This window comes from Atractosteus spatula, chromosome 3, assembly GCF_055471065.1.
Source record: "Atractosteus spatula isolate fAtrSpa1 chromosome 3, fAtrSpa1.hap1, whole genome shotgun sequence".
Taxonomy (NCBI): Eukaryota; Metazoa; Chordata; class Actinopteri; order Semionotiformes; family Lepisosteidae; genus Atractosteus; species Atractosteus spatula.
This window is the reverse complement of record NC_142708.1, coordinates 14,094,551-14,105,965: the sequence shown is the minus strand read 5'-3', so window position 1 is coordinate 14,105,965 and position 11,415 is coordinate 14,094,551. Positions and strand designations below refer to the sequence as shown.

Below are 11,415 nucleotides of genomic sequence, written 5' to 3'. Positions count from 1 at the left end.
TGTTGATTAACTGATGATTTATGACGGTGACTTAACATCTATAATAACGACTTTGACTCTTGGGCATTAAATGTTTCAGTTAACCTGTTTAATTCCAAGCCTGGTGTAAACAAAGAAGGGAACCAATATGTCCATGCTTATCAAGAGAACAATGCCTTCATAGAATTGCTATATTGGAGTTTGTCTGTATCAACCCATACATTTTGTGACCTGTCAAAATGTTATAACCAAACAAATTCCATCAACAGTAGGCTACAATCTGAGAGTCCATAAGTCATGATGCATCATGACGCATTATCAGGAATGCTGGGGATGTTAACATGTGATAATCTGGGCAGGAGTGTCTAGAATTTTATATTAAGAGGTGGCAACCTGACTGCATGGAGCCACACTGACCAAGTCTGGGGATTTCACTTGCTGTCCTGGTGTGGCAACATTCCAGCAGGGCAATGCACATCCTCACACGTGTGTAACAGTGGCTTTCTTGGGAGATGAGAACATGACAGTTATATCATGGATGGCCTGCTCACCAGACTTGAGCCCCATTGAACATTTGCGATTTGCTTGGGGGGATGAGGAAACTAGGGCTCAAATATGAGGGAACAGAGGTATGCTTCACAAGACTTTACAAGGCAAATGGAGTGGAATCCCAAACTGCAGCATCTGCAGCCTTCTGGAAATCATATATATAAACAGCGTACTATTTCAATAATGGCCGCACACTATTTAGCCAGCAGCTATATCACCCTGCAGTTCATGACTGACAGCCCATTACAGCTAAGCAGCTGTGAGCCTGTTCAGTACCTGGATGGGAGACCTCCTGGGAAAGGTAAGGTTGTTGCTGGAAGAGGTGTTAGTGGGACCAGCAGGGGTGCTCACCCTGTGGTCTGTGTGGGTCCTAATGAGCTGATATAGTGAGGGGACACTATACTATAAAAAGGCACCATCCTTTAAATGAAACATAAAACTGGGATCCTGACTTTCCAGGAGCAGTGGTGTTACCGCAATGTCCTGGCCAAATTTCCCCTTGACATTTACCAGCCATGGCCTCCTAGTAATCCCTATCTATGTATTAGCTTCATCACTCTGTTGTGCTCCTCACTGATAGCTTATTTGTGGTATTGGCACACTTTGGCTGCCCTCAGATTACCCGGGTAGGGCTACACATTTGTGGAGGGGAGTCCCCATTACCTGTAAAGAGCTTTGAGTGGAGATTCCGGAAAAGCTCTATATAAGAGTAAAGATTATTTATTATTTATTATCCTATGTCTTTCACAGCAAATACTCTGCTGATCAGTCTGATGTTGATCTGTATAATAAATGTTCATATGTTTTGTCTATTTAATAAAATTTTAGGAAACCTGCTGCAAAAACATTTTTATCAGTTTCTGACATTTTTAAATTTGGTGTTCTTGATGTTCAGTATACATGTGGATTTAACAACAGATTTTCTTCCTTGTTTTTGTTCTGTAAATGTTATGAAAAAATATATTTTTTAATTATCAGAAAGTGTTTCTCATGTCTCTGCTACTGATTACATGATATCATTTTTCTTCTAATTATATTAATATCATTATTAATTAGTTATTAATTATATATAGTTCAGGTGGGTAGCTGCGTCAGCATGCGTAGGCTGCAAAGGAACAAGTAATAGGTTTATTCCATGCTGAAAAAAAAAAAGGAAGAAAGAGAACACAACGTTTCGGCCGTGGAGCCTTCTTCAGGTGTCTACTCATAGTTCCAGTAGGATTCGATCACAGACCATGTGACAGGGGAGTCAGGAACCTAACCCACAGCGCCACCGGCGCAGTCACCTGAAGTGACACCTGAAGAAGGCTCCACGGCCGAAACGTTGTGTTCTCTTTCTTCCTTTTTTTTTTTCAGCATGGAATAAACCTATTACTTGTTCCTTAATTATATATATATATTATTATACTAATAATAATCCTTTTTCTATTCTACATCTTCATTATTGAAACGTATTTCTCTGCTTTCACAGAACGTAACCAGAAAATAAGTAACAGAAAAATATTCTGTTAAATAGATTGTAGTCTAATCACACATTTGATTCCTGGGTAGGGCAACATCTTAAACCACTTCAAATAGGGGGGAAACTGCACTTCTGCGGTTAGCTAACCACGGCTTTGAACATACAGGTCTAGGGACACATCCGTTGGCAAGGTTTATTTTCAGTCCCACTCTATCTTTCAAATCTGTCTGGCTATCTAGTTTGAAACTGGTCTTCATTATTATCTTGGATTTTGTGGTGGATTGTAACAGACTGCTATAAGAGATTTAATGCACATAATGTTCTCAAACTTTATCTAATATAAATGTTGGAAATGTTTGCAAATGTAATTGAAGTTGCATGTTGGTTTACTTTGATTTCAAATAATACCTATTTTAAACAGCTTAGACTATTGTCAAACAAAATGAACCTTTTAAAACCACTGTGCTCATGTTGCATTTAAGTAGTCAAAGCGCATTGGTGGTCTTTTCTGGTTTTTGGTGTAGTTCTGAAGCGTACCTTTCCAGTAACATAACCCACAGGTTCCATTTTGAGTCAAGAGCTTATGCCTGTTATGTAGATTGGGTTTTCTTGCTATAGTTTTAGTCACGTAATGTATAGTTATTTTAAATGTAGAAATTAAAATCTCACTGTGAGAAAGGTTATTACAATGTAATGTTCTTCCTTTTAGAGGGGAACTTTGAACCTAAATAGCTATATTTGCTTTGTAATAAATAAATACACTGGTACATTTTCAAGAAAAGGATAGAAATTCCCTTTTTTCTCAGTTCACTGAGAGATACCTAAAGTATACATTTGACAAAGAAATACAGTGACTAGCAAAAGTATTCAGACCCTTGCACAGTTTAATATTTGGTTGCTTAAAGCTTGCAGTAATAAAAAATGGAAAATTGGAAAAATGGGAAGAGATCCTAGAGAAGACCCATGATATTATATCTCTCTGAGGTATTATATCTCTCAGCTGACCTGGGATTCCCTGGGAGTCCCTCAGGAGGACCTGGAGAATGTTATTGGGGAATAGGAAGTGTGGTCTACTCTACTCAGCCTGTTACCACCATGACCCTCTCAGGGAGTAAGCAGTTAGAAAATGATGATGACAAGTTTTACTTGTAACACACTTCCCCATCCTTTCACTGTCATTTAAAATAAATGAAATATGTATTTTGTAACATTGAGTAATAGATTAACACTGATGTTTCACTGAGGTGAAATCTTAACTCCCATAAAAAGAATATGTTACTAACCCTAAAAAAATATCTAAGCTTATTTATCCATTTGATGAACCGGAGATGGACACCTTCTGGGGGAAATAGTTTTGATGATTTTTTTACTGATAGTGAAACACAGAAGCCCACCCTGTAGGAGTTCTGAGTAAGCACAATTACTGGCATGATATGAGTCAGTCAGTCAGTCATAAACCTGTGGAGTCACACTGAGCCTTTTTTAATCACTTGCACAATATTGAGAAGGTTTCCCTAAATGACATTGCTTTGCAGCAAAACTTGCATTTTATCTTGTTGAGCAATATGAATGAATTTGTGGAATACTTCACTCACAGAATGACAGTTTTTTTTTCACAAGCAATATTATGAAAGGCAAAGGAATATCAAAAAGGATGGTGACAAAACAGTCAAAAAGGAGTTACCCTTGCAAGTGTGAATAGGTATGGCACTGTAGACAGTTCTGTGTAGCTTGCTGTCTTTGCAAATAAACTCCTGGCTCTCACACACTTGGCATCTAAGAAGCTAGAGATTGTGCACCCACTGGGTACCAGAGCAGCACACAGCTGTTCACAAATGGGGTGAGATGGATCTTTTTCTCCTATATTTGACACACTTCCATTAAAAAGGAAGCACTTCATGTACAGTAGTTCACATTTCACTGTGGAAGATGGAACCTGAGTGCATCATTATACTAGAACTGAGCCAGGAACACCCATCAACCACTTCTGTAAAGACATTCAGAACAGCTCCAGCAGTGAGCAAGATTCTGGCAGTTGTATTTTGAGGTGATCAGACTGTGAATCTTGATCATTTCTTCTTCTGGAGTGATACTGTGAATGTTGAGCACTGGTCCAGTTGTCAGAGGCCTTTCACTGGAAACGATCTGGGATGGGGCATCATCCTGCTACACAATAATCACATACTGGTAACAACACCTGTACGTGCTTACAGCATTGAGGGTGGGAGATACAGTATAGGACAACCCACCTCATGATCTGACCTGGTATCACATTGGTGTTGCACTGACACATATACCTGAACAGGTATGGAGACTATGTACTGTAGAATAGTGATGTGTCTCATGGCCTTGTTATTGGTTATTCCTGTAGCCATGCACATACTGTAAAATGCAGTGCGGGTTGAGCTTTCATTGCCTCAATTATTTATTTAAAACACTTTTGAAAATGAGTATGCAGATGCAAATGTATCACTATCCAGGGATTAATTATATTACATCTCAGCATAAAATACCATTGAAAAGGTCATTTTGAAGAACAATATTTTTATTTGTTCTCACTCTAATCTCTACTTTTGCTAGTTATTTGATTAGTTAGGCGACTAACAGTCTCCTCTTTTAAAATGTACTGTGAAAACTATAACATAGATTTCCTCCTAAAAGCAGGACCTACTGCTGCTTTTCATCACAATATCAATGTCTATAGCATATTGTGTAAGAGAAAAGATATTAGCAAAGATGTTAGTAAAAGATGAGGTTACACTAAAGAACAAGGAACATTGTTTTCTGTAGATGGCATTTGCACAATTTCAAACAGTACTCTTTAAGATTTAAAACAATTGACAGTGCAAAGGACATACATTTACAAACATTATCAAGAGTAAGGTAGGACACAAGACATAAAATAGTGTTACAGCTTTAGGTGACTGAGAAGTGTCTTTTAGATTTTAGTCTGTGACACTTGGAAGGTTAAATGCTTCTAACATTCCTTGAGCAGAAACAATTGTAAAGTTTACCTTAGTATACCTAGGTAAATTGTGGATTAATGATTGTCAAGGAGCAGTACAGACATACACAATTTAAGATCACATTAAGAGCACAAGAAAAGGGAGGAAGAAACAAGGAGGAGAAGGGAGAAGAGGGAGAAGTCTGTTGGAGTTGGGACTTGAAGCTTGTGCCAGGAAGAGCCCCTACTTCTTGATCATCCAAACCAACCTGACTGGAGCTTAGTATTTGAACTTAATTAGAGAGAGCATGGTTTTAGGTTACTTGGGTTTCCTGGGTAAAAGATAACTCAGTTAGAAATATCTTTCCTGCTTAAGGTGCATTTTTATGGATAGGGATATAGGCTCCCATTTATTTTGTGGCATCCAGAGTGCAGAGAGAGAGAGAGAAAGTTAGTTAGAAGGCATCTCTTGTGTGGCCTTTGTAGGCATATTAAGAGTTTAATGTTTAATAGCAGTCTGGGGATTTCTGGGTGGCCAGAATGTTAGGCCTCTGAAACACCTTGTTTGTAAATACTGTACATAGAGTAACTTGTGTGTAGTGTAGTTTGTGTTTTGTCATTGTAATAAATATTTGTTTAACCAAGTGTGCCTGGATTATTACTCCTATCAGCAAAGCTGTGCCAGAGAATAAAGAATTCACATGCCTCTAATTATACCAACCACTCGGGAATATTGCTAGAAATCACTTTGTCACAAAAAGACCCAAGCAGTGGCCAAAGCAGGTCCTTTTCCCCAAATGATGGCACAGCCATAGAGCACTCAGTTATATCAAAGCACAATTTATTTACAGTGCTCTTCTTCCCAACAAGAAAAATACAAAAAGACAAAAAAATCCAGGTAGAACTCTGCATGCATGCTCTAACACTTTTAATCCTTCATTCCTGAACGTCCAACTCAACTAACCTTCTGCCCTGGGGAGCACCTTATATCGTTTGTAAACCGCTCCCCCCGGAATCAGCCATTATCCTAATTATCTTTGATTTAACACACATTTACATTTACAATTCATTCAGTCAGGTCATAATAATTTCCGAAACGAAAAAAAAAACAGATGTATCCAAAAACTTTCTACCGCTTCCTTTTTTACCGTTTCCCCAAGTAAAATTAAAAATGGAATCTTCCCATTCATACCTGCCTGTGTGTTTTCCTTTACACGCTATAAACATGCCTTTAGAAGTACGGATCAGGTTTGGACCTTTGGAGCCACCATAGCCTGACACCACGATAGAACCAGGAAGTCTCAAACAGCAAACAAGCTGTTAGTACCACACAAATTGAGAGCGCTCTCCATTCACACGATCGCAGCATAAAAACGGACAATACGATCAACATATATGCTTATATGGGTATGTATCTGGATGCCACTATGCCTCAAATTAACGAATTAAGTCACCAGTCAAGCCCTGAGTGTGCACCCTCTGGAGCTAGCTAGCAACTGGTTGGTGGGATGTGTGTATTTGCGTGATGTTCCTGTACTACTCGTGCCTAGTGTGAGTCCTCTGTCGCACACTTACAAGTTGGAGGTTATGAATAATTATTCACTTATTGACTAAGCCGCTTGGTTAAATTCTGATTTTCACCAATTTCGTAACCGCCCATTTGTAACAATAGTAAAGCATGTGGGATTGTTTGTTTGGCATTAATTAGTAGTTATAAAGGAATAAATATAGATTTATTCCATGCTGAAAAGAAGAAGAAAGAAAACAACGTTTCGGCTTCTTCAGGTGTGAAGCCCCCACGGCCAAAATGTTTTTATGTTTTTCTTCTTTTCAGCAAGGAATAAACCTATTACTTGTTTCTTTGCAGCCTACGCATGCTGACGCAGCTACCCACCTGAATTAATTAGTAGTTGGTATTTACTCGTGACTACGTCTCAAAAATACCCTTTAAAAACAAGTAGAATACCTGGACAAATTTCACAAAATGGAGTCTGAATTACTTTCTTTCTCATTTTTATTTTTATTATATAAAATATTTATGCTTATTAAATTATGTAACAGAATATATATATTCTAATAAGACTAAGCCTAACACAGAAGTATTAAAATTTAAACGCAAATCCAAAGAGGCATCTTACAATGAAAAGGATAATACATTGAGGCAATACATATTCCATGCTTATCAAATCATTATGCAGATAAATTAAGAAATTCTAAAATTAAATAATTTTGAGACTGTTTTCAAAATGACTAAGAATTTATCACAGTTCTGCATACTTTCTGCTTGATAAGGACCTCTAAAAGGAAAAAAAAATGTTGCTCAATAGCAACCTTGTTAAAGATATCTATCGTTCTGAAGTTTACAGAAAAAAAAAACTTCACAAAATGCATTGACCATACATATTTGTTTCACCTAAATAAACTGCTGCTTTTTATGCGTCTCCCCCTGTTACCTTTCGAATCCACTGGATATATTTTTTGGTCAGCAGAGTATATACTCCAGGCTTCTTGCCACATTGACCTTTATAACCAAATGAAGCAACAGCTACAAATTTGTTATTGCAGATGAGAGGACCTCCGGAATCACCCTGTTGGAGGAGAAACAGTTTTCAGTTAATGCAGTGCACTGACATAGGCATTGAAAAAATAATAAGCTGGAAATGTATATGCTTGTACAACTGCTCATCCTCTAAAATATTGCCAATAACTGGATTGTTGCATCAAAATGATGGAAGTGGCAGAAAAAATGAACATCAAGATCATCATCAGAATTGAAATATGTTAGGATGAGTACTGTATTTTAAAACGGTTATAACATTTGTGCCAATCAAATAGGAGAGTCACTGGAGCCACCCTTGAGCAGAACAGAGAAATATGATTGGGTACCAAGCAGACCAAGAACATTTAGTCAAATTGATTAACTTTACAATATCAAGAATATCTGAAATACTGAACAGCTGTATGTATTGGTCCCTGTATGTTAATTGATGTATGTCTGTTGATTAGAAGAATGACTGAACTGAAGGGAACTCGTACCTTACAAGAATCTTTTTTTCCTCTCTTACCACCAGCACAAAGCATGTCTTGGGTAATTACAGGATTCAAGTTAAAGTAGCTTTTCCCATTGCATTTCTTTCTATCGATGGCTACAACATCGACTTCCATCAGGACATCTGAGCCTTGGTTGTCTTTGTTGCTAGTGGTTCCCCAACCAGCTATTGTGCACTTGCTTCCTGATTTGACATCATGGGATTGTTCAGGCACATTCAGTGTGGAGACGAACTTGTTAGGTTTAACTGCTTTGTTCAGCTGTAAAAAAAAAAAGAAATCTGATTAATCAAAGCAGATGCAATCAAATGAAGTCTCTTCTACTGTGATATGAGGTTGGGTGTTAACTATTACATTTTATTCTAGATTTTAAGACTGTCAGATGAGTGAAACTGAAATGCAGGTGTCTAGTTATCTTTTGTAGAGGGCATTAATAACCAGATGCCTTCAAATGGATAGTTTATCAGAACGTGGGTAGGTGTTTATATTTGTAATGTCTGCTATACAAAAACTCAATATATTCTTTCTAATATTAAATGCATTAAACCTCTGGATATTAAACATGGAGTAACACTCATTACGGAAACGCAAAAGGATATGAAATATATGTTACCTGCAAAAGCATGAGGTCATTTACTGCCGTTTCATTATCATAACAGGGATGAGTCACTGCTTGAGTGACACTAAATTCCTGTTTCTCTTTCTCAGGTTTTGAGCGAGAGTGAGCCCCAAGGACTACCTTCATGTTTTTACTAAGAAACACAGTAACATGCATGTAAATAAACACTTCAATAAAGGCCACATCGGTACTTGCCATAGACAAAAAAGACTGAAACATAGATCAAAATGCATAACAAAGACATCCTGAACTAAAGCCTACATAATGCACTAAGCACTCTCATGTTTATGAATTTCACTGAACATAAAATTTATTGAATATGTGTGGGATAATCTAGACAAAGCTCTACCTCAGAAGAAAAAAAAAACATTTGAGTGAATATATATCCTGGTATTGCAATATGGGAGCTATTTCAGAAATGCAGTGTAAACAGTAATCAAGATCACAATAAAGCAACATGTACATGTATATGCATTGACCATACATATTTGTAGTCTGTTTTGTTATGGTGTTTGAAACTGACACAAGTTATGTGTTTACAACCTGTCTTTACCAACTTGCTCTCATTCAGAACACAACATTGATGATTTATTTTTAAATACGATAATCTTCAAAGGCTTCTGGAGGAAAATGTGAAATAATCACTATGAAATGTAAGGTTTTACATTGCTTTCAAAATACTTTTGTTACTATCAGCATTATTTTTGAAATGTGGATATCCAGTATCTTACCCAGAGTAGCAATGTGCTGCAGTTAGAACCCATTTAGTTTTGATCAGAACCCCTCCACATATAGTATTTCCTAGTATAAGTGCCATGTAAGGTCTTGAATGGTTTGCCACTTCTTTCCCTCCAATGATTTCCACACAGAAATCTGCAAGAAAGGAATTAAAAACAGCTTCATTATTTAATATCACTGCAGTTTAAAACAATATAACATTGTGCATTTTGTTAGGAAAAAAAATCTTCACTTTGTAACTTACGCATGTTTATAAACATCAACAATAAAACTTTCTTCCCCTCAAAAATCAATATGCTTTCAAAATTTTCATTTCTTTGAAATATTTGCATACTTTTGTTTCCTTCCAATAAGATCATATTTGAAAGATATTGAAAAGTCTGCTTTATATGCTTGGGGTTTCACAGTAGATATTTCATTCTTTGGATGATTTGTTGGTGGTTTTATATTAATCATTTTTCCATTTGACTTGAGGTATAGTTTCCCTGATGCAGTCCAATTTTTACTGTATGTCCTTTCCTGTCTCTAGTACTTTTCAGTATGGTATTCAGAAAGCACTCAAAAAAGTGTATAAAGCTGATTCCCTTACTGCAGCATTTTAAAGAGTCCATTTAGCAACTGTCTTACTATTAAGTAATTGATTCACCTTCAAAGATGTCAGAATATTCTAGAATAATACTACATTTCTTACCTTCTGGGATTGTCAGAAGAATTACTATAGCTATGCAGGCTAATACCTTTGCCATTGCAGCAGAGTGACCGTCTTTAATCTGCCTGTGTGCTAACATGAATCTGTCTAATATATGTGAGTTAGGGGGTGTGGTTTCATTGAGGTCTATGTTTTTAACACATGCTCAATTACGATAGCTTCTTTCTTCTTTTATTCTTAAGACTGCCCCCCCGGAACTTAGTGGTAGTTGAGAAACCCATCCTAATAAAAGGTGTGAAGAAATCTTTGCAGCCATTTCATAGAAATACTACTTGAGGTCACTTGAATTTCATTTTTTCAACATCACAGCAATCTGTACAAACATATAGCTGAGAGATAATTACATACAGTACAAAAACATCTGAAAAGTGCTCAGGTACTGTAGGCAACTTGTTGCTTTTTTTTACTTTATTTTAGTTTTATTTTCTCATTTTATTTGAGACTACCTAGAGAATACACACGAGTAAAAGAAAGCTGTATGTAGTGCATAACTGAAAAATAAAAAGTCACATGCTTAAGACAAAGTTTGTTGCTGTCATCCCTCGGGAACATTATTTAAAAACTTCTTTTAATATAGAGCTTCCACAGACTGGGCGACGTTGTTTTCTTAACTGGTATGCATAAGTGAAATATCAATTCAATACATCAATCATTTCCTTTTCATTGCCTTGATTTTTACTGTTATTATACTGTACACACCTTTTCATCCTGCACTCTTCTTTTGCTGCTGTAATATTAAAATTTGTTTGTACTCGCTTATCAAAAAATGTAGTGTTCTGTACCCTACATGCCACACATAAAAGTTGGGGGGGGGAGAAAAAATAAGTAAAAAGCACAGTACATTGATCCAATAAAAGCATGAAATTTTACATGTGAAAAAATGTAAAAGGAAAATTCAGTCCACGGTAAATGGTAAATAGGCATTTACTGTAGAGGGTCTTGAACTCCCTAAAAGTGTTGCTTAATAAATACAACAGCATGTTATGGGCCTTTGGTCTTGTCCTGCAAGATACTCCAATTTACCAGTGTTGATTCACCTGATGCTCATTGGATGGCCTTGCTTATTATTGAGTGTGTACTGCCCTCTCAAATGAAGTGCAGATTAACCTTGCAGTAAACATGATAGAATTGTATGACAATTGTGTGAGTAGGTTACCTTCTCACATCTAACATCGCTGCTATTTAGTGGAAACAATAGTGCTAGACTGAGTTGTAGAAAGCTGTGCTCGTAGTGTAGTGCCTTACATGATTCGTTCTTCCTTTTAGGAAAATCCCTCAGTGGTCCTCAATGCTGTTGGTTGATGTGTTGTAATATTCCAAAAGTGTGGACTAAATAAAAATTTCCTTCAGAATTTGCTTTGCATTTT

At 36.8% G+C, this 11,415-nt stretch overlaps 1 protein-coding gene across 1 annotated transcript; it reads right to left on the bottom strand.

Annotated features, from left to right (window-relative positions):
* Nucleotides 1–6,930: 6,930 nt before the first annotated feature.
* Nucleotides 6,931–11,394, bottom strand: LOC148837449 (granzyme A-like). Its single transcript, XM_088910785.1, has 5 exons — nucleotides 10,031–11,394; nucleotides 9,333–9,474; nucleotides 8,596–8,734; nucleotides 7,971–8,243; nucleotides 6,931–7,522 (listed from the first exon to the last, which is right to left on the bottom strand). Exons 1-5 carry the CDS (start codon nucleotides 10,125–10,127, stop codon nucleotides 7,367–7,369), a joined length of 807 nt encoding a protein of 268 aa, XP_088766911.1. The 5' UTR covers nucleotides 10,128–11,394; the 3' UTR covers nucleotides 6,931–7,366.
* Between the last annotated feature and the right edge of the window lie 21 nt (nucleotides 11,395–11,415).